Raw genomic sequence first — 23,620 nt, forward strand, 5'->3', positions numbered from 1 at the left:
GACCGTTTTAAAGTAAATACCTACCTCTATATTGATATATATAGAGGTAGGTAGGTAGCTGGGTGGGTGGGTGGGTAGGTAGGTAGGTATGTCGGTCTTTAAGACATTGCTGTCACAAAAGTAGCTCACATGACAAAAACGTGTGGGCAGCAGCTTTAAGTGAACAGAAAAACGATTCACTTTCCCCACGATTCGGTTCAAACCTCCATTGAGCCTTTTAGGTGGCGAACAACTAAGGCTGGTGTTTTGTAATAAAACAATGTTGACACTCAACATAAACATTTGCACACATAAGCAGTAGGGATACAATGTTTCCCCCATGATTTGGTTACATGGTGTAACAAATGGTTTGGTGTAGACCGGGAATTGTGGCATCCCTAACCTTTTAAAATGCAGCAGATGTCCCAGGCGTTTTTATTCTACTGTTCCTGCGATATCAAATGTATTGATGGGTTGATTTAATGACTTTTTTTGCTGTATGGGAAAAAAGAGGATTCCACGCTCTTTCTGCATTCTGATACTTCCTGGAAAAATAAAGGCGTAGAAGAAAAAAAGCATGAATGATTTATTATAAGTCTTTGTTGTAAAACCAAAATATAAAAAGGTGAAACCAGGCAGCAGCCAGACCATCTGTCAATGGCCAGAAATGACCTTTAAAATTGGTTAATGTGATTTGGAGACTCTGGAGCATCCGGCAACTCCCAAGGGTTAAGTGATACTTTTATGTAAAAAAAAAAGGTAAAGTGAAGGGTTTAACCACTCTTCTTAATAGTTAAAATGTCGTAAAAAATGTTGTTGTTTTTTGCTTTACAAGACCCTGTTTGTGTTTAGGATAGATGAGGTCACGTCTGAGGCGTTCCATAAGAGAGAAAGAAAAGAAAAATGCAGAATAGGAAATCTGCAGAGCTCCACAGATGGAGGACTAAACTGCTTTTCTGATGAAGTGCTTTTTTTAAATAAAGAATTTACATTAATGTCTTAAGTCTCTCGGGGATTGAATGGTTTAATGATGCTAAAAGATGCATGAACATCTTCAAGAGCTAGACAGTGAATTTTCTACACATTATTTATGTTTTTATGATTGTTTTGCTCAACCTTAATATCATTTAACCAAGATAAACCTTTACAGCTTTATTATGCCATATTTGACATAAGAACAAGAGGCAGCTCTGACCTAAAGGCTGTAGGAGCTGCTCCTGGCTGTTGTAAGGTTCTCTGACTGTCATGGTGTCAGATGGATTTGCCCCTGCTCTCTGTAGACAATGACTTTGTTTGTTTGTTTGTTTGTTTTTGTTTTAAACAAAGGCATGCAACACCTGAATGCTCTTCTGGACCCTCACCTGGTGGAGTTCCTGGTGTTTGTCTGTGTTCAGTGCTCTGCTGCAGGGTCAGTGTTGGAGGAAGTTTATGGCCCAGGAATTGTTTGGAAAAACTGGCAGCTGTAAATGTCCTCCTCCGTATTCAAGGTTACAGGGGTCATCAAAAGTTTCCCTTCTGTAGAACATTGTAGGTTTTGTTTAGCTATGAAACCTCTTTGGTTCTATGATTATATCCATGAGGAGAGATGTGTGAAGTCAGCTTGAGCTGTCTTTTCAAGGACTGATAGGAAAGGTGTTGGAGTGCATGTCACTGCCTGCATGCTCTGCAGAAAATGTCAAGAAATCCCCGCTACCTGTTGCCATTTCCTGTTTGTTTTTTGTGAGTTGATGTTGCCATAATAACACAAAGAATTAACCTCCTGTCCATTTCTCCTTTCTTTATTTGCTTAATTGCAGCCTCTTAATATTTTCTATCTTTTGTAGATTTCTTACTCCATTAGTTTTTCATTTATAGTTTTTTTTCTCTAGAATGGTCTGTACTGAAGTCATTTGGTTGGAGGTCAAGTCTTAAATGAATACAAAGGTATTTCAAGAAGTCTAATTAATAGAAGAAAAGCAAACGGTCAGGTTATTAACATTGCAGTACTGCATAACACACCTGCATACACAAACGCATAAAAAGGACAATTGTTATCAATAACGGCTACATCTGGTACTTCTGAATTGGAATTGTTTTAGGTTTTTGTTCATTTGTTTACAATGTTTATCTTACATTGAGATTAAGTGTATCAATGGTTGTGTGTATGGTACATATATAACTGCCATTGCAATGATAGAATAGAGAAAGCTTCTCAACCTGCAGGAGTCTTCAGCCTGCTTTAGGTGGGTAGATGAGATTGGCTTGATGAAGAGCATGGATTTTGTTAATGTCTGCACATGCAACATAATAAAAATAAGCTTGTTGATGTCAATGGTTATTGAGCAGTGACATCTTTACAGTGTCATGATTGACAAGTGGACTTTAAGCTGATGTCTGCTTAGTAGTAATGGTCATCTTTTGTGTCTGTACTGTGCTTACTAAAAGAGACAGTTTTCTGGGACAAAAGCTTTTCTGTTAATGATTAAGAAATGCCATTTAATCCCTTAGCTAGGCCTTGAACTTTTCTGTTGATGCTCTGAATGAGATGTATTATGTTTCTACTAATGTGTATTTTACTTGGTGTGTGTGTGTGTGTGTGTGTGTGTGTGGGGGGGGGGGGTGTTGGAAGGGCTTTACAGTTGAACCTAATAAAGGACTTGGATAAAAGTTATAGAACTTAATTTAAAATGAGATGAAATGCTGAGTGATGATATTTACTCTGGCTGTGTCAGGTTCTCTGCTCCGGCTGGGCCTTTCATGTCGCGGGCTTCAAGGCCAGAGCAGAGGATCAGGCGTCACAGCAGCCTTGGCTGCTCTTTGATGGATGGCCTTTCAGTTTTGAATAATTATTCTCACTCAGACTGGGGTCTGGTGACTTTATAAATTGCTGTCTTCATACATAGATGTGAAAATAATAATAATACCATTAAATTGTTTTATGTTTTGTGTTTGTCTAGCATTTACTGCAGTTTTTTATTAACACATCCTAGACTGTTCATTCAGTATTTGTGTTTCCTGAACCTTCATCATTTTTCAAGTTACTCTGTTCTCTGTTTTAATATCAATTGTAGCTGATTCCAGTTTTTTTCTTATCTTTAATTTATGTTTTATAGTTTCATTGTTCAACGTATCGACCCATAGTATTGTATAGAATAAAAATCTTTTTTCAATCACCAAATACATTTTTAATTGCAATGTTTTGCATGATTTTGGTTAAAAAGTGTCTGTCATTGTGAATCAGGAATCTGTTTTTTAGGGTGTGTTTAGACTGGGGAAACTGGTCTGGACCGAGTCCCAGACTGAGTCCTGAACCTTGCGTTTGGACTGACTGCTTTCAAGTGACCTTTCCTGACTCAAACCAAAGATTGTAAACAAAATCCATCCATCCATCCATCCATCCACCCACCCACCCACCCAGAGGCTCCAGGGAGGCGTCCAGGAGGCAAACAAAATCACATGACTAAAAATCTTCACTCGTTGGTCAGGAATTATGAGGCTCCTGCACTTTGCCGTCCTTGTCGGTAGTTCACTGATTCAGACTTTATACTTTGCTGAGCAATTCCTGTGTCAACGTCAGGTACAACACTTTTCACTCCTGCTTCGGTTTGGCTGAGCTATGCTACAGCGTGGTTATTGACAAAAAGACATGAAGGAACACTGAAGTGTTTATGACAGATTGTCGGGAAAACGGTGAGAAGCAATGTGTGGCACGTTCAAAGTTGTTTGAATAAGCCTGCATTCATCACATTTCAGTGAGTTGCTGTGTCTCATCGTTGTGGTGTTATGTCATTGTCTTAAGAGAATTCTGTTTAGGAACTTCAAGGTGGCTTATAGGATGACGTCACAGCAGCGCTGGGCCCGTTCCGCGTGACACAGATAAACATGTAAAAAGCGCTTTCAGTGTTGTTAAGATAAACATTCTAACAAGTAAGGAGTTGGACCATTTTTCCCCTTTGATAAGAGTCCGCGGCTCATCTGTTGCTACATTCCTACTGTGTTTACAGCACGTGACCACCGACTACGGTGGCCGTTTTGGTCCAGTTGTTTCGATCCAAGGACGGATTGTTTTCAGACTGAGGAATCTCAAGTCCGAAGCTCAGTCCGATTGTAAACAAATCAAGACTACCTCAAAAGATGGCTCCAAGAGCGGTTCCTGGTCCCAGACCAGAGTCCGTTTGAATATATTCAGACTGAAAATGTGATCCAGATTTTCTGGGAAAATTAACTCTAGTCCCCTTTAAGCGGACCAAATGTGTCCAGTCTGAATACACCATAAAGTCTTGACACAACACAAATTGCAGTTTTGATTTAATCTTACTAATACTGTAGCTGAGATTTTACTGTTGAATGTGGTTAATTAGAAAATCACAGACCTTTTTCTAAATGTTTTCCTGTGCTCCTTCCACAGCACATTTCTCATTTGGTACACACATCTATAATTTATTGAACTTTTACTCTCCTGTTTTTTTGAGAGTCCAGGAGAATAAGAACGTGTGTGTCTGCAAAAAAAAATAATGCAGAAGAGAGACTGGTAATGGATCCATGTATAATACATCAAGGATATATTTTTCAGTTGGCCATGATGGTAGATACCCTTGAGCACAGGACTCCTACACAGTGCACCTTCACTCCAAGCAATTCATTAAAAAACTGAGTTTCTATCCTGTTTGTATTAAACTGCTTTCTTTCCAGTTCCATATTCTTACTTGTGAGGTTTTAGCTCGTGTACCTGTAGCCTCTTAATTTATTACTGCAACGTTATAGTGTCACATTCTGTTTAAATCTGCCTCTTAAACTACTTGGGGATCAAAGTAATTCCCACAGACATGTGACCAATTTTTCTTAGTTTGGACAAACATGAGTGTCACTGTAATATTACTTTACGTTGGAATGTTTTGGGAGCAAAGTGGTTCTGTATAAATGCAGGCATCCCTCATAAAAAGGTTGAAAATAAAGCCTGATCTGGTGATGCTGAACTTAACTCCAACAAACTTGATATCTACAAATAGCACTATTTTGTGGATCAAAGTAAAGTTCCCATTGGTCTATTCACCTGCCAATCAAAACAATTGTACAGTTTATTAGAAGTTAAAAGAAATATCTAACTTAACACACAGACGCAGTGAGAGTGGACAAGATAAAAAATAAAGCAAGACTGGAAAGATCTTAGATCTTGTATAGATCTCTCATATTTTGCACTAGACTAGATAATGCAATTCGTCTCTTTTTTTCTGCCTCTGTATTCCCCGCTTCTGCTTAGCGCACAAACAATCCACCCTCTGCTGCATACAACGTGAATAAGCAGGATGTCGTTCATGTTATAAATAAACGTTAAAGACAATCGCGTTGTTTGAAAAGTATAAACGCTGCTCAGAAGTCCATCGCAGCTCTCATGGACAGTCAGAAGGAAATCCAAACATTGGTATGAAGTAGACCCGCGATTGTGGATGCGACTGGTGCGATGACCGATCGCTTTGAAGTAGAATCCGGCCCTCAAGGTGTGCTCATGTTATAATTGATTTAAAGTTGGACTTTTTAAAATAGCAGTCGATGGGATTTTCCACACCCTAAAACCAGCTGATCATGAGAGGAACTGCAAGAGTTGGTACTTACATGTGGAGGGTTAAACTCTACACAGCCAATAAACAGACTGTACCCTTTTGAGTTTGATCAGATACAATACTTTTAGATTTGTTTTTGTCGTCAGGGATATTTGACTATTTTTATACCATATTCAGCAGTTCTCCTGAAAATGTTAACATTTTCAATTTAAAGGATTTCGTGGCGAGCAACATAAATGAAGAACAATCAATTACAGATGTTGCATATCGATGATTCAAAACTGTGTTCTTTAGGTGTTGCTGGCAACATCTGTGGTGTTAAAGGGTAAAATGCATGTCCATGATACATTTATATATACATAAATCCTATGCATCCTGTCATGGTTCCGTTTTCAGTGGACCTGAACACCAGTGTTTCGTCAGACTTAAGGTCCTGTTTGTGTTTGTCGGTTTCATCAGTGCTCAAGTCTGACACAAAAAGGTAATCGAACTTTATTGATTTTATTATTAAAAACTCAAGTCTATAACATACAGTTTCTATTTAAACATCGCAAAGCAAAAGCTTTAGCTTATGTAATCATAGATTTCCTTATGTAAAATAATTTCTCCTGCAGTTTGTATCCCTCTCCAGAGTGGATTGTCTTGCTCAGTGCAAAGAAAGCAGCCACCTTTAAGGGAGGTGCTGTTCATAGTAAAGATTGATGTGGGGACTGGGGGTTACACAAAGGCTAAAAATATCTTTGAGCATGTAGCAGTAGGTAGTCTGTCTTCTTGACTTGACTCTACAATAAATCTCAACCCAAATGTAAGGCATCATCTGCAGGATTGCATGGTGGGGAGAGAGCCAGTGGAAGGCTGTGACCTGAAGTCTCTTTCCCTTTTTCATATTGATTTTCATTTTTGCACACATTGACATCCCATTCTACTGAGGTGGAAAGAATCTACATGCACGTTGCTAGATGGAACTAAATGCATCAAACTGAACCAGTTCTATAATCTAAAGCTGTTATGACCACGACTTCTACGTCTATACATGACACGCCATCCTCATAGTTTATAGAATATAGCTTAATCTGATAGTTTTCATACAGTGAGCCATCATATGTTTTATTTTTTTTTGTTTTTGCCTCAGAGAGTAGGAGCTCTCCTTGCATGTGTAGAATCAGCTGTGATGAGTAAAAGATGGTCAACCATAATGCTAAATATGTGTGATTGCTTCATTAGTTGTGATTGGTGTATTGATGTGGATATTATGCGTACGAAGGGATGTGAAAGCAGATTCAATCAGTGCAGGATCATCAAAAATTTGAAAGGAACTTTTGACTTCTTGTAACGTAGAGAGAAATAATAGCTTACCGTCTGAACTGGCAAAAGGCAAACTGGAAGGACTTGAGGTTTTTTCCTGACTTTGTAGGTAAAAGGCAAAAAAGACGTCACAAAAAGACAGAAAATGGTCACATTTTGTGTTTGTTTGTGACCCATATAATTTACACTTCCTCCTTACTTTATCTTCATTCTGTGTTAACAGTTCAAGTGGAGTTGGTCTCCTCATCCTCTCGTCCCTCTGCTTTGGCAGCAGTTGTCACCAGGCTGTCCAGATTTACTCTTTGCCTGAAGCGTTGTAGCCATCTGTTGATGGAGGCCGACTCTGTCCCTGGCTCCCAGTCAGACAAATATCCCGCGCATGTGTGTGAGGGAGAGTATTTTTGCATTCTCCGGCATACATGTGTTCATGCAAGCTGCTTCAGTTTCCCTCTTTTCTGAGAAGAGGAAGTGCCACATGTGCCTCTCAGAGAGAGCCTCTGGTCGTGAGTCAGAAGTGGCAAATTTCTCAACATCCAGCTGAAGGAGGCGAGCTGCATTGAGCCACTCCCCGTTGATCAGGGGGCAGTTGGCTGAACAGTTTCATAGTTTAGTGAGACATTGCTGATGAGCCAAAAGAGAACAACACAATAGTTTTTTGTTGTGTAAGATATTAGAATTGTTCCAAAACGTTAATGCTATAAAGATGTGGGGACTTTTTAGCTTGAACAAGACTTTAAATGCCTCCTTTCTGCTTTTTAGTCTTTTTTAATGGTTCCCTTTCTGTTGTTGTTCCTTTGTTTACTTCTCTGCTTATTTAATTCACTTAATCTAAGATATCTTATTTTGCTGTGGAAATAAAATGTTAAAGTGAATGTCTGTCATAATAAAATAAAAAGAATTAACAGTAACTATTAGAAAAAATGTTGTGAGTAATAGTCATCTGTAGTGTTGGATTATTACATTTTGATATAAATCCAATGTAACAGTATTGGTGATGTTGTTGAGCTGTTTGCTTAAATCATTGGACCCTGTTTTCATGCATACAAACACACTCCAAAATACATTGTTTGCATACTCAAAGTTCCAGCATGACATCATTGAATGTCTAGCACGAAAAGTGTACGCAGTGACTCTGCGCTATTACAAAGCAACAATGATACACTTTAGGAATCGCTCTTTTGGCCTTTCGTCAAAAGCTCCTGCAGAATTAAAGCTGCCAAATAACAAAAATCAACTGTTGGATAAATGTTTTTAATATTATTATTATCAACAAAATGTTTATTTCTAAGTTGTTGTAAGTTGAAGTCACAGTTGAAGCACACTGGACCTTTATATGTATCACGCATATTTGCATAACTCCAGGCAAACGTATGTAAGTGTTTTCTTTGGAACTTGACCTGTGCAGATTGTTGTGCTTTGTATCCAGTGGAACAAACCACGTTCTGGTGGGAACGTAGAAATATAAAATGGATTCATTGATTATGTCGATTAATTATTACACCCCTAAAACTCCAGTTCAAAATGTCGACATATTTTTAAAATGAGTAGTTTTAACTGCATTTTGGTTTCTTGTATGTGATTCCCAGTGACAATAAAGATTTTTTTCTTTTCTGATGTTTGCAGGTGAGTCTATAAACTCACTTGCTAAGTGACCAGTCGTTGAAGTTCATCTAAATCTTTTTTTTGGTAATTTTAAATCCGGTTTTGTCTGTTTTAGTCTCTAGCTTAGCGTTTGATGTACATTCAGGGTTTAAATGGACTGACAGCACAACTTTTTATTTGTTGTCTTCCACTTTATCATTTTATTATTTAGTAGTATAGATTGCGGTAAATAGGATTAAAAACATGTTAAATTTCAGTAGAACCAATATTTAAAAAGATAAACTGTAAAATACTTTGGAAACACTGGAGTGATCTGTCTAAAAACAGGACATCAAAATGACAATAATAAGCTTATTTCACTTATATTACAAACAAATACATTAAATTCCACGCATAATTGTTTTTAAAATCCCTCTGTTAGCCTGCGTAAGGACGTGGTTTGGGGCTTGCATTGGCTGTTGTCGTGCCTCCTTAAAGCAGACTACGCGGTGGATAAACTGTGTGTAGTGGTGCTGATTGCAATGGCCTGTGCCCAAACATCAACAGCATGGCCTGTGTTCTCTTGCAGCTTCTCACACTGCGGCCGTTGTGTCGTGCTCCCAGTCCCAGCAGGACAGGTTGCACTTTATCCAAACACATGCACATTTATTCCTGCACATAGTAAAAGCCTCAAAGCCATTGGGAGGCGGTTCTCTATGCATTTGCATTTAACTTTGATGACGCTGGTGTTGTAAGATGCACTGGCACTGCATGAAGATAAGAGTTTTTGCAGACTCCTTTTATTCTTTTTAAGTTATCTTGTAATAAACTGTTCAAAGGTGTCAAATTAATTCAGCTCTGAGCTGGAGGTGTGGACGGAACTTTTATTTTTTATTTTTTGGATGTGGAAAATTCTCTTTCAACTCTGTTGGATCTTTGTGCAAATCTTAAGAAAAGCTGTTTATTCTGTAGCATCTACTTACAAAAACACAGAACGGAGCCAGTTGGGATTCACAAACGAGTCGTTACATTAAGATAAATTATCGATTCATCTGATTTCCTAAAAATTATGTTCATGGAAAACTGTTTTCTCATAGCCAGTGATTTAAACTGAACAAAGAGGAACACTGAAGCCCTGCATTCAGAATTAAAGCAAAAACGTTCTTTGGTCTGGAAAATATAAGAAAGCTTCCTTAAAAACAAAATCAACTTTTTCATTGGATAAATCAACATTGTACTTTCTGAATAAATATAAATGCTTTCTCAGCCATTATGTATAGAATGGAGAAGATGTTTAAATCATTTATCATCTTCTGGTTGTGTCAGGAAGGACTGGCGTAAAAACGCTCTTCCAAACCACCTGTGCAAATCACTGAAAGCAACCCAAACGCCATGGGGTGTACAACATTCTTTAAAGAACATTGACATACTGTTTTAAACAATTTTTTGTTTTTTGTCTTGTAGCAAATTTACGACATCTTCCATTTAGTGTAAGATTTTTCAAAGATTGAAATACTGAGGCTGCATAGTGGTGTAGTGGTTAGCACTCTCACCTCACAGTGAAAAGACTCTGGTTCAACTCCCGGCTGGGTTCTATCCGTGTGGAGCTTGCATGTTCTCCTCGTGCTCGTGTGGCTTTGCTCCGGGCACTTCGGTTTCCTCCCACAGTCCAAAAAGCCTGGGATAGGCTCCAGCAACTCCAGTCACGGGTTTATACCATGGGATGGATCAACTAAAAAAGAATTTTTTGTCAGAGGAAATAATTTTACCATTTTCATACAACTAATACCAAAATTTAAATAGATTCTTGTATTAATTAGAGAATAAACAGTTTATGTCATTGAGTCAGCCTGTACTTCAGTTCCACACAACAGGAGCTGCTGAACCCTGTTTTGGTCCAATTTTGCTCTGAAGCTTGTGTGAGCATGTACACACATGTACACACACAGATGTGCGTGCATCATGCATGTGTATATGGCATGCGTGTTGCATAGTTAAACATTTTGAGGGTCACCCCGTAAAGACCTTTCCCCAGGCGAGTACTAATGGAGAGTGCACTCGCAGGCAGCTAGCTCTGTGTGTGTGTTTATGCATGTGTGTGTGCGTGCATCATTGCAGATGAGGTCTCTCTGGTTGCCTTGGCCTGCTAAAATAAACATCATAGAGGATAAGAAAAGCCTACATCCTGTCTGTCCAAGACATTTCCATTAAAATGTTAACCATGTGGAAGTGAATGGAGTGCCAGGTGGTTTGTGTTCATTCCGGTGTTTCTGCTGTGAAACGGCAATCATTTGCCTCTGAACTGGACAACTACTTAGCTGACTTCCCTACAGCTTCAAACCAAAGCTGTTTGGGAGAGAGAAGGGAGTGAGACCAGAGTCCAGATGTGAGACAGCTTAGCTGGATGCCTGTTTACATTTCTCAGCTAACGGGAGCGTATTTTTAACCTTTGCCTGTTTTTGTTCTGTCTGCAGGTGCCGGGGAGTCGGGGAAGAGCACCATTGTGAAGCAGATGAAGTAAGTGGCTGCTCTTTGTTATGCTTTTCCTCTAATGAAATGATTGCCAACGGCCTTAAAAACTGCATATTGTAAGGAATATTTGGGGATATTCGTCCTACAATCACCTGTGTATTTCATTGGTATAATTTGAAAGACATTAGTAGACTGTGCTTTACTTCAAATGTTTATTTTAACTGATTTCTCTAACCATAAGGTTACAGTAATGGTATAAACCTACCATGTGTAATTATACAAGTCAAGAACAAGTTCATGCCAATGTAAAGTTGTGCATAAGTGACTGATCACGATCTCTTGGTAATGCAGTCCTTTCAAGTAGCAGAAGAGCTGATGTGAGTTGTTTGCACGCGGCTGAAAACAGCACAGGCTTTCCGTTATCTGGCTGCCTCCCCCCGTGCCTCACGTGGAGCTCACTTGAATTTAAATGAGGTTCCATTCAACCCAGAACCACTGCCACACATCAATGGAGATGGTTCTGTTTGGTGGTCCAGCCCTGCAGCTTTTTCTGTTCCATTCCCTCAAACAGGTTCATTTGAAAGGTTACGTTTAAAATGAAGAATGCAAACACTGTAAACATGCACCAATTCTAATTAGACGGATACGCCTCATGTTTTTTGGGTAATTCTAAATAACAGTTCAGTGTTTTTTGAAACGGTCATAGTCCTGTTTTCTCACCATATGCTTTTCATTTTTCAGGATTATTCATGAAGATGGTTATTCAGAAGATGAGTGTAAGCAATACAGAGCAGTTGTTTACAGCAACACCGTCCAGTCCATCATGGCTATCATCAAAGCCATGACCATCCTGCATCTCGACTATGAACGCCCTGAGAGAGAGGTGAGCTTCTCTGGGAAGTCTTTTCCAAATGAAGATGCAATTGGGATACAAATGACTAATTTGAAGAGGGACAAGAACTTGAATATTGTTGAGAGACTGGCGTGTTTTTCTTTTTTTGGATCTTATTTTAAGATGAATGAAGAGAGTATATAAACTCTAAGGGATTTGATTTAGTTTTGTATTTTCCCAGGATTTAATAACTGCCATACTGTGCAGAGTAGAGGCAGCATGTTGGTCTTCTAGCAGAATGCACCTACTTTGACCTCCATCTAGGATGGACTCCAGGCTCATGTAATGGTTAACCAATACATGGAAGTCTGGCCTCTATAGCCAAACATCCCAAGTTTATGTAGGTCATTGTCTGCCTTCATTGTCAAACAGAAAGGGTCAGAGTGACGTAATGAAGGTGATGTTGTCGTTGCTCTTGTTTTGCTGCCGTCTTGGCCAAACACTTAATAAACAAACTCAGTTAATTTTTCCCCTCAAGTAAATGGTCTCTCTGTGTTTTACCTGCATCAAGTAAGCAACATCTTGGCAAGTTTATAGAGTGGAGGAACCAACCTTGAAGCTACCCGTAAAAACAAAAAGACTTTGTCCGGTCCAACAAGAAATGTATACAAACATAATGCATATAAGGTTTAGCCCAAAATACTAAAGGGGTTTATATAAATATACCCCCTGTGTGTCAGAAGTTTCATAACCCCCTGTTGTAACAGCAAAATCTGTCCAACACAAGAGGCCTTCAGCTCTTATCTGTTTGCTCAGCTGTTGGACAGGACAAGTTTTCAGTTTTAAACTTCCATCTTATAAAGCGGCTGAATCCCTTCTGTTGCCATGCGGTTGCTGTAGCCCATCCTGACCACTGTTGGGTGAAGGCAGGGCACACCCTGAATGGGTCACCGTCTGTTATGGGGACACACTCATTTATGCCTCGGGACAATTCAGAACCATTAATGAACCTGTGAAGCATGTTTTTGGGGAAAACTCACACATGCATGAGGAGAACGTGCAGGAAGGAAAACTTGAGTTCTTTCAAAGCAAAATCCACCTTTTTCTGTCTCTCAATTATCACATAAAGGCTAAACTTAGTGTCAAAAAGTGATTCACCAGTTTTTGAAGAATTTACATTTCTTTTAATAATGTGGTTTGAATGAAGAGTTTTCAATTGAATGTCATCTGTGAACTTCCTCTCAATAGGAAGATGCCAAACGGCTCTTTAAGATGGCTGCAGAAGCAGAGGAGCGGGGCGACCTCCCTGAAGAGTTGGCTAACATTATCAAGGACCTGTGGGCCGATTCTGGCATCCAGCATTGCCTCACACGAGCTCGGGAGTATCAACTCAACGACTCTGCCGCCTAGTGAGTACTGCAAAGATGATGTTTCTACGTAATAGTAGGGTTGGGTTGATTAGATCGATTCATCGATCTGAATCAATCCAAGCTTAATAAATCGCTGATTGATCCATAAAAGTGGAGATCTGTCTTTTATGCCTTTCCTTTTCCAGTGATTTAACGCACGACAGCAGTAAAGCTAAAGTCTGCTAACGTATACCCATAGGACGGCTAATGCTAACGCTCGTTTGACCTAAACATACGTTGGTGACTAAAGATACAGCTTTATGCTCACAGGCATGAATTTTCCAAACTCTTTTAGGGAAACATTTTTTAAATGAACCATTTGTGTTCTAAATCATCGTGTTTTTGCTCAATCTACTAGAATAAAGTGTCGCGCTAAAGCGCCAGCGAAAACGCCCTCCAGGAGAGGCAGAACATAATGATCTGCAGATTTTTGCTGGAGCTTCTACTTTTTACAATTTTACAGTATGTGAACTGTATCACATTTATATGAATATCTTCAAAACATATAAAGATTGTTCAAGTATTCCTATACAAATACATCTAAATGTGTAAACCGTGTAAATTCAAAATCGCATTGGATCGTGGATCGAATCGATCCAGGCTCCGGTTAATTCTAGAAATTACTGGTGATACCGAGCTCTACCACATATTTAGCAGCTGACTGCACAAACTACCCATTCTTTGCAATGTCTGGTGTCTTGCATGTCCATCTTAAGGTTTTTCACAATTTTAGCAGGAGTTTGGTTCTAAAAATAACACGTGATGGACATAGTCTGCAAAGTAGAGCTTTAGTTTATGCAACTATTTTAGATGTTTTAAGGCTGTCAAACTACTTCTCTCAGACAGACACGAGCATTTTCTGGTTTTTCTCTTGTTTAAACTCTCAGGGTTCAAACCTTCATAGAAAACAAAGACCTGATCGCAATCAAAGGTTTATGTAAACGTGGCAAACTCAATGCATTCTGTACAGGAGACACGGCATGGAGGAGAATGATCGACAAGGTCTACAGCCAATCGGGATGCAGAACACTGTTTAAAAAAAGAAAATGGCTCAGACAAACATCTGTGAAACTTAAAGACAGTGAAAGGTGGACGGCGATGAGGGGAAAACTGTAGACACTTTTCATTCACAAGTGAAGCCTTTAGGCTTCACTTGTGAATGAAAAGTGTCTACAGTTTTCGTTCATAAGTGAAGCCTAATCTGTCTTTTTGATTTGTGTAAAAGACGGACAGAAATCCTCTAAGACACCTTAAAGGTGTGTTATGAGGTGTTAATAGAGAGTCTCTCGGTAAAGGCAGGATCTTAATCTCACGGCGAGGGACTGCGTTTGCGTCGTCTGGCAGGATCATAACTTCTGCTGCTGAGGCGGCTCTGGAAACGCTCCGTGAACATCAGCTTTACACTAAGCAGAGGGGGGAGCAGACGATGTTCTGTCACGACTTTATAACCCTCTGGGTTGATATAAGGGAGGACTTGATGAGTCTGGACAACGGCTTTATTTCCTTTCCCAGCGCCTGATGGAAACCAGAGAAAGGAAGGAAAAGATAAAACGTGAAAGTAATGAAGTGGCAAACATCGCATTAGCAGAGACTTCTCCTCACTCGTTAAAAAGTGAGAGGTTGCTTATGCTGGAGACTGAAAATTATAGACCCAGAGTGAAGGATTTCAGGATCACTCTTGACCTTTTTCCTTACACATACATGGGTGTATGAAAAAGGACTGTAAAGGTAGTTTACATGACAGATACGTGCCCGTCTTCATGTGTGATGAACATCATGGGGTCTTTCAGATCAGTCGCCGTGGACTACAGAAGTCTCTTCCACTCATTCTTTGTCCAAATTCCCTCACTACCCCCTTAGCCTTAAGACCACGTAGTGCAGACTATCTAGTGTCCTGGATTTTAGCAAAGTTCAGACACATGCTCACTAATTTGCTGTTTGTTAAGCTGCTAACATGACTTCAGCCATTTGCCGAAGTAAGAAAATTAGGAGGATTTATTTGGTTGAATGCTGCAAAGCATTCAACAATTTTCCTGTTTCTCTTTATTTCTTTATGTATCCCTTGTGCTATCCTAGGCACTTTAACGTTGGGAGTGGGGTCATCTAGACCCACTAGACAGTGCTCTGAACCTTTTTTCTTCAATGATTTGTGATCTTCACTGGTGTCCATGGATTACATGAAATCTTTCCATCTTTATCCACCTTTGTCATGGTAGGGAGAACACGTCAAAGAAAGGGTACAAGAAAGATAGCACAAGGGTTAAAGTATCTTCTGCCATTTTTTAGCCCTTAACTCCTTCAATTTTTCAGTTATTTTAACCATTCAACTATTAAAAAGTTCAGCTCTTTCAGCTTTTTCCAGCTTTGACTTTTGCTCCTTCAAATCCTTGAACTTTTCAAGATATTCCAGAATTTCCAGGACTTTTGCCTCCATTGAAATCCATGGAGGATCCTTGGTGCAGAGGCTCGCTGGTTCAATACCCGGCTCTGGCATTTTTCACATATATATTTTTCTTGTTATTGTGCTGTTTTCACTTTATAATGTTCAACTTTGATCATTTCTTTATTTGTTTTTTTTTTGTGCCAATTATTACCCTTTAAGGTTCATTTTCTTTCAGCATTACCACATTCAACCCTGAATTTTCTTCTGGAAATGCAGCTCATTCTACTTTGAAAATAAATGGATCTAGATTTTTTTCAAATGAAAAATGGATCCAGCTTTATGCATGGTGGTCCATTTTTGCTACTTGTCTTTTGCAGACACTTGTGGAAAATGTCTAGTCACTGAATTTTGGACACTTTTGAAATGGCGATTGGCCTAGAAAGTGCATTAAGTAGTGAAGGAATTTGGACCCGACCAACTATAACGAAGCTAATGTGGTTTTAATGAGATGCGTGTGTGTGAAGGTTCCAGATCTCTGTTCGTTAGAGAAACTGGACCTTTGAGGTTGATTTAAGTTCTGCTGCTTATTGTACCGTTAGAACTGAAAAGGCATCTGCAATGAGCAGCTCCTGGTGAATGTCTTCTAACTGAATGCTGTCCATATAAGGAGTTACTGTCACCTTTTTATGGAGTTACACAGTGACTATATGCAGCGGAGATGAATGTTCAATTGACCGGGTCTGACCTTGTGGTTCCGAGCCTTCAAAATGTAATGTTGAAGGTGAAAACGGTGGTGCAGCTTCACAAAAAAGCAGGAAGAGTAGAACTTGGGCCTTGCTGGTTGCAGGGATTGGACATTGAGTTCTCAGATCTAATGTCTCACAATGTTACAAAGTGAGCAGAGGCAAACAAGCAAAATGGAATGGTTTCTCTTCAAAATAAACAAATACTTTGGCTGAATCCCAATTCACTCCAGACCCCTCTGCCCCCCCCCCCCCCCCGCGCGCGCCTACATTTAGCCCTCCAAGCGGAGAGATTATGGAAAAAAATGCCGTCTTCAAATCCGGACATTACTACCACTCAGTGACATCATCAATACTTGCCGGACATCTAAAAACAGGAAATACATAGCACCATTGATTTAATCGCTTTAAAAAGTCGTGCTAAAGCAAAAAGTCATAACTTGCATTTAAATGTAAACCTCTGTGCTTCAAAGCACACCTATGTGGAAAAAATGCGTTTCTCCTCCTCGCCACAACGCAACGCAGATCCCCCTACCGGCAGAGGGGTAGCCGGCCTAAGCTCCTACGGCTCTCCCTTAGAGAAAAAACTTTTGGGCACCACTACAGCCTCAAACACCCCTTACGATTGGAGCAATAGGGAGGAGCCAGAGGGGTAGGGAAGCCGTTTTAAATGAGTGTTAGATTTCAGGCACAAGATAAACAAAAGGAGCTGCTTTGTACGTTAACATATTTTCTAAGCCCTTGTATCATCAGACATCAGTGCAGCCATTACAACACGTTTAAATCCTGTGTCCTCTCAACAGCTACCTGAAAGATCTGGAGAGGATAAGCAAGCCAGACTACATCCCCACACAGCAGGACGTGCTGAGAACTCGTGTGAAGACCACCGGCATCGTGGAAACGCACTTCACCTTCAAGGACCTGCATTTCAAGTCAGACTTGTTTTATTTGTTGTTTTTTTATCAAAGTGATTTGGTTTGAAACTTCTGAAACGTTTATTTCTTTATGGCTGACACTGACATTTCCAGAAGTTCCCAACAGGAGGCTGTCATCTCTGTGACTAAAGGTCCTTAAAAGTGAGAGATCAGGCTGGAACCTTTTATTATTTATTAAAATCGTTTTTATCATTTATTAAAACCAAAAATGAATGTCGGCTCAGTTCAAAACTTTTCCTAGTCTGGATTGTTTCTTTTTTTCCTTTTGAGGGAAATTCTGCCAGCTGAGAAACCAATCATTCATTTATTCCAACATTATTGTTTCATTTAGAAAAATAATCTACCAAGGAATGAAATCATATTTTGGATTGTTCCTCTTTGAAGTACATTTACATGGAAATGAATTGTTTCCTCTCCAGCATCAGCTGTTGAGCTCTGCTGACTCAGCACGGCGCTGATGGTCAAAGTTCTGCCGTAATGAGTCGGTTCTGAAAAGTGAGACTCCTCGGCAGCAAATCTGTCTCACGCTCTCCTCTTAGCTGCCAGCCGAGACGTTCGCTGTGATTTGGAAGAATGTGCAAATGTACTTCCTTTTTCTTGTTCCCTCCATTTTGGGTCAAGCTGAATCTCTCAGGAACTGCCGGCCGTCACTATTTCTGTTCCCGTTCGTGTGTTCCTTGCAGCAACAGCTCCGTGCTTAAATGTTGGGAAACTGAAACGGCACCTCTCAGAGGAAGAGACAGACTCAGACTGTTGGTTTGAGAAGTGCGATTTCTGCAGCACTCGGTTCCGTTTGTCGCCTGAAAAGTGTGTTTACACTTTCCCTGCAGGATGTTTGATGTGGGGGGCCAGCGGTCAGAGAGGAAGAAGTGGATCCACTGCTTCGAGGGAGTCACTGCCATCATTTTCTGCGTGGCCATGAGTGCGTACGACCTGGTTCTGGCTGAGGACGAGGAGATGGTGAGAGCTCATTTCATCGACAGTTGGTGTTGGCGGTTCCTCTGTGTGCCCCAGCTGTGGTAATCTCTTCATCTGCACGTCTGTACCTGTCTCACCCAGAACCGGATGCACGAGAGCATGAAGCTGTTTGACTCCATCTGCAACAACAAGTGGTTCACAGAGACCTCCATCATCCTCTTCCTCAACAAGAAGGATCTGTTTGAGCAGAAGATTGCCCACAGCCCTCTGACCATCTGCTTCCCCGAGTACGAAGGTATGGAGCCGCGCATTTGAATGATCATCTATAGATGTTCTTTGGTTGGTGGAGCATGTGAAATGGAGCTCTGTAGTGCTTCTACCAGTTTAAATACTCAATTTTTCTGAGTTACTCACTTTTTCGTTTACAGTTTGGCAGAGGGTGCTAATAATACTCAGGTGCGATTTTTAAGGGATTTAAAATAAAAAAGGCTAATTGTTTCCGTTATTTTCTCACCAACAACCACTAGAGGGCACTGTAGGTGTGTGCATCAGTATTTGCTACTGACAACAATCGGAAGTGAGAATTATACTCCAGTGCAATTTATATCTGATTTTTTCTCTTTTTTTTTTAAATGTTCTTTTTCTGCTACTCCAGAGCCAAAAATAAAGGAGCTTTGTTTAAAGAATTCCTTGTAACAGTTTACCATTGTGTGATAAAATGTTCAAGCCTTTCTAGACTGAATGTGGGCACCGGTACTTTCTTTTACTTTAGTAACTGGTCAAGTTTGTTTTTGTTCATCTTTTGCCAACAAAGGAAGCAGGTTTGATTCCACTGCACTAACTGAAAACATTTCTTATTTTCCGGGCTGTCTGCGAGGGGTTTCAACCAGTTCTGCATTTTTTTCTGACCATTCAAGATAAATTCTTTATTTTCGCAGATGAAAATAAAAAAACCTCATTTTGAAGCAACATGACTAGAGCCAAAGAGCAAATCTGTTTGGTCGCTTTTGTGACTTAAATGAAATCCTGTCCACATATTGAACAAGCCTGGGTCCAACAGAACTCTTTCTTTGCTTTGAGCTTGAAAAATAAAAAAGTTTTTTCCTTCAGGACCCAACACGTACCAGGAGGCCCAGGCGTACATCCAGACCAAGTTTGAGGATCTAAACAAGAAGAAGGAAACCAAGGAAATCTACACCCATTTCACCTGCGCCACTGACACCAAGAACGTGCAGTTTGTCTTTGATGCCGTCACCGATGTCATCATCAAGAACAACCTGAAGGACTGCGGCCTCTTCTGAAAACAAGCTGCAGAAATGCTCAAGGTGGGCGTACAGGGTTTTGGACCGCTCACTTCAGATGTGTTCTCAGAAGGAACGGTAGAAATGACTGTGTTTTGCTTTGTTTCAGCTTACTTGAACAGTTCTGATGAGCGTCATTTGACCGTACATGCATCATGATGTCACCGCCTGACCACCACATCTGCTTTGACCTGCTTTTTCTAAAGACACCTGAGAGACTACAAACCCTGACGAGCACTGCAGATTTTCAACAATCACTCATCCAGTCGCTCGGGTTAACACCTCTTTGGACGACGACCACCAAAAACAAAACAAAAAAAACAAACCTTTTGTTGTTCTTTTTCTGTATGTTCAGTTATTGGAAGAGGGAAAGACAAACTGTTTTCTATAAATGCATTCCTTTTATTTTAGGAGATTCCGATGGTCAAAATAATAAACTTTTAATTAGATAAGAACTGTTTTTAAGAGGTGAAGCACATGCACGGACAGAACAACAATGCATGTGTGGATAGGGATTTCTTTTAATGATGTTTCCATCAGTTCTTCATTCATAGCCAAACTATCGTTGTGCGTGATTCCACATGACCAATATTACATTCTGCAGGATTCCTCTAATATTTCCTCCAAATGATTTTTAAAAAAATGTTTTTAAGTTGGTTGTTTTTTTTTACTGCTTTACCTGCAGGGAGGAATTCCGGCAAATTTCTAATGTGTATTTAAAAATGTGTGTACTTACCCTTCTATCACTTTTTAAAGCATCATATCTATTTCTACTGCAGTATGTTTGTGCCTTTACTTCTGTTTACAACCAGTTTTTTTTTCTTTTTCTTTCTTTCACCTATGAAAATATGATTGTTAATGAAAGACTAAAATTTATTTCAGAAAAAAGTGAGTTGTTTTTTGGGGGACGGTGGATTATTAAGATCATTTCAAAACTCCTTTATGATTTAATTTAAATGAAAGTACACATCACTTGAGTCCTGCATTTGTTGTTTTAGTTTGTTGACTGTTGTAACATTTTGTGAATTGTTGGCATTTGAACCACAGTGTTGCTGGTGACGGATGTACACAAACTGTACTGTTGTTGTTACGGCTGTCCTGGCTGGGAGGAACTAAAGGGATTTTTGGATGGCAGTTTTAATGCTTTCGTTGAGTCTACCAAGAGGCAGGAAAGAAACTGCTGAAAGATGGAGCCGTTGATGGTTAATGACGGCATGACGAACCTCTTTTGAATCGCTGTAACCTGCTCTTTCTGTGAAGTCCTTACATTCAGAAAAATGCTGAACCACAAGCATCGAGGGGGTGGAGCTTAGTGCTAAGGCATGTCGTTGGAGTGTTTTGTGTCAAGTGTGTGATTTCCTGCCAAACATTTCACCTAAAAGGAAGAATATTTTATTTTCTTAAGACTTAGCAGATCATTTTTTAGTCATTGTAAGGATTTGATATTGGTACATGTCATTTCCTGCAGCAAGCACAGATTTACACAGGCTGAGAACGCCATCTAGTGGACATCCAAAGCATTTGGCATCAGTTGCTGGTTTTAATAAAATTGTTTCATGTTTTCTTGTATTTCCTTTGATAAATTTGTCAAACCGTCTACATTCATCAAACAAAATAAAAACACAGACGAGTTAATTTTGTGGAGTTGAACAGTTTCTTTTTTAAATGAAAGTGTGCTCACGGCAATCTGTGTGGAGTGTTTATTGGTTGATTTATCCAACCAGATCCATCTAAGGCAAGTTGTTGAATCAAATCGACGTTTACAGTTATAAAACCATTTCAAAATGAAATGAGTCGTAATCCATGTTGGGAAAACCAAGTGGATTGAGTCGCAGCCAAGAGCGGATCAGTCCATCATTTCAACACATGTGACCATCCAGTGTGCTAAAATGTTCTAAGAATGTTCCCTTTGGATTCTTTGGACGTGGAAAAACAACAGTGGACTGAACTTTAGGAAACTAACATGTGAATGGATTTGACATTCATTGTAGTTTACTTGTTTACATATTTCATTTACACTTTATCTGGAAGAAATTGAGGAATCTGGAAAACTTCACCTGCTGTTCAGAACCAGGTATTTCTCTCTGGTTGAAGTTTTGGCTAAACATGTTCTGGTTCCATTTCAGGTCTGTGAATTGAATTGGCAACAACAAAAATTGAATCAAATAGAATTGTTCAAATGAATAGTTAGGTCCTTATTGAACAGTCCTGTATTGAAGAAGTGAGAGGTTGAAACTTTTTCCTCTTCCATTTTTTAAAAATGAATCTGTAGATGTACCAAAAATAGTGAGATGAACAAAGCTTCACTTCTGTTTTCTGCATCAGGCTGATCCTCATCAGGACTCTAGCCTCTACATTGGGACCTTTCGGTTTTGGACGGCAGAACAGGGAGTTGTTCCTTTCATTAACAAAGCTGGTTTTTCAAAAATTCAAGTGAAATACAGTAATCTTCCTTTTAAAAAAAGTGCAATAAGATGAAGTTTTTCTTCACATTTGCATGTTTTTCTCTTAGTGTTGTAAGATTTTTGAAGTTTATGGACAAAGGTTCCCCTTCCTGATATTTGAAATGAGACGTCTGTAGTAATAAAGTTGGTTTTGGAATGAAAATGACCAGTTTTTCTTTCATTTTGTTAAAACAGTGAACCTAGTTTTGAACAAAATGTCATGAGAAAAGCACCAGCATGGCTGGATGTGCTGCAAAGCAGGTGTTGGAAGCTGCAGCTCCAGTTTCTCTAGAGGGCGGTGCAGCTCCACATTCAGGCTCTGGGTGTGCAGCTGACAGCGTGGTTACCTGAATAAGGACTGCCAGTTTAACGCCAACTTTTTAGGCCTTCAATGACATTTGTTTCAGTATTTATTTGTTGTCAAAGTAAATGTTTTCTCATATTTTCCTAATCCGTAGTGTAAGAGGAGCTGCTGAGTTGCAAAGTTTGGGTTCTTTGACAAAGTCAGCATCTCTGAGTTGATGGTGTTTGCTCTGCAGCTTGAAGCTCTCCAGAACTTTCAGATCTAAAATGTTCTTGGTTACCTTAATTCCTTCAAAAAAACAAACCCAAATGAGTATAATGTGGGATGGGAACAAAGCACAACGAGTGCATTCTTTGTGTGTAATTGTCTGTTTTGCATCACTAATATTTAATAGAGAGTTGGGACCTTCGGGAGCTCATCTTCTCTGTGACCCAGCATGAGTCTGATGGTCCACAGCAGATGAGAAGAGCACATGTTGACGTGCTAATGCTGGTGTGAACGCTAATCTACAGCTAAAAAGCATTCAGTCACCTGGATGACCTATTGGCCTAACCGTCATCAATGAGGTCCGGTTAGCATAATCATCCATCCTCTGAATAATGAATGGACCACTAAACGACTGCTTTGGTTTACAAGCCGACTTAGGCTCCAGGTTTGCATTTGGTCGTTGAGATTCCATTCTGATCCTGTCACTTGCAGTCAGTTGACATTAAGCACCGAGGTTCTGTGATGCACCAACTAAACGATGCGCTTTACAACTTAGACACATGCGCACAAAGGCATGAATTACAAATCCTTCAAACACAGACATGTTAAAAAAAGGGATTTAGTTTGGTCTTGACCCTCAGCAAAAAGTAATTTGTTTAGATGTACTACAAGTGTACTGAGTCTATGCTAAAAGTCAGATACTTGAAAGTTATTTTTTATAAACTATCTACATATTGTAACTTAAAATGTCCCAAGTTAGTCTGAAGAAATATTCTGTTAGTACACTTCCTCACTATGATTAATTTTATTGATTTGATTCATATCATTTGTTCATTTGCTGATCTCATTCATAGTCTATATTGGTTTATTTTGAACGATCCAATTATCTGACCTAAATTGGATCCAGGAGATCTTAATCCAAAACAGTGTGACTCAGAGAGAAATACCTGGGACTGAACATTGCAGGTGAAGTTTTCCAGAATCCACTCTAAGTGTAAATTAATTATATGTCCAAACAAACAAGAATCAATGTCAAATCCATTCACATCTTGGTTTTCCTAAAGTTCAACCCATTGTTGTTTTTCCACACCCATAGAATCCAAAGGGAACATTATCAGAACATTCTAGCACACTGGATGGTCACATGAAATTCAAAGTGTTTTTATGTTATAGAAATCCAAATGGTATTTTACAAAGTAATTTGTTTAATTTATTAAACGATCTATGGTATAGGTCGTTTGATTAGCGACACGCCTCAGACAGATCC

General features: G+C 39.5%; 1 protein-coding gene across 3 annotated transcripts in view; it reads left to right on the forward strand.

The window, feature by feature from the left end:
• Positions 1-21,033, forward strand: part of gnai2 (guanine nucleotide-binding protein G(i) subunit alpha 2) — a 46,820-nt gene extending 25,787 nt beyond the window's left edge. For 2 of the 3 annotated variants that reach the window (XM_011474613.4, XM_020702947.3), the window contains exons 2-9: positions 10,880-10,922; positions 11,619-11,760; positions 12,958-13,118; positions 17,048-17,176; positions 18,010-18,139; positions 18,239-18,392; positions 19,208-19,422; positions 19,508-21,033. In XM_011474613.4, coding sequence (XP_011472915.1) covers positions 10,880-10,922; positions 11,619-11,760; positions 12,958-13,118; positions 17,048-17,176; positions 18,010-18,139; positions 18,239-18,392; positions 19,208-19,398 — 950 coding nt within the window. In that variant the 3' untranslated portion in view covers positions 19,399-19,422; positions 19,508-21,033. 3 annotated transcript variants of the gene reach the window in all.
• The last annotated feature ends 2,587 nt before the right edge of the window (positions 21,034-23,620 follow it).

The sequence above is a fragment of the Oryzias latipes genome, chromosome 5 (assembly GCF_053564925.1).
Source record: "Oryzias latipes strain Hd-rR chromosome 5, Olatipes_Hd-rR_3.1".
NCBI classification, from domain to species: Eukaryota; Metazoa; Chordata; class Actinopteri; order Beloniformes; family Adrianichthyidae; genus Oryzias; species Oryzias latipes.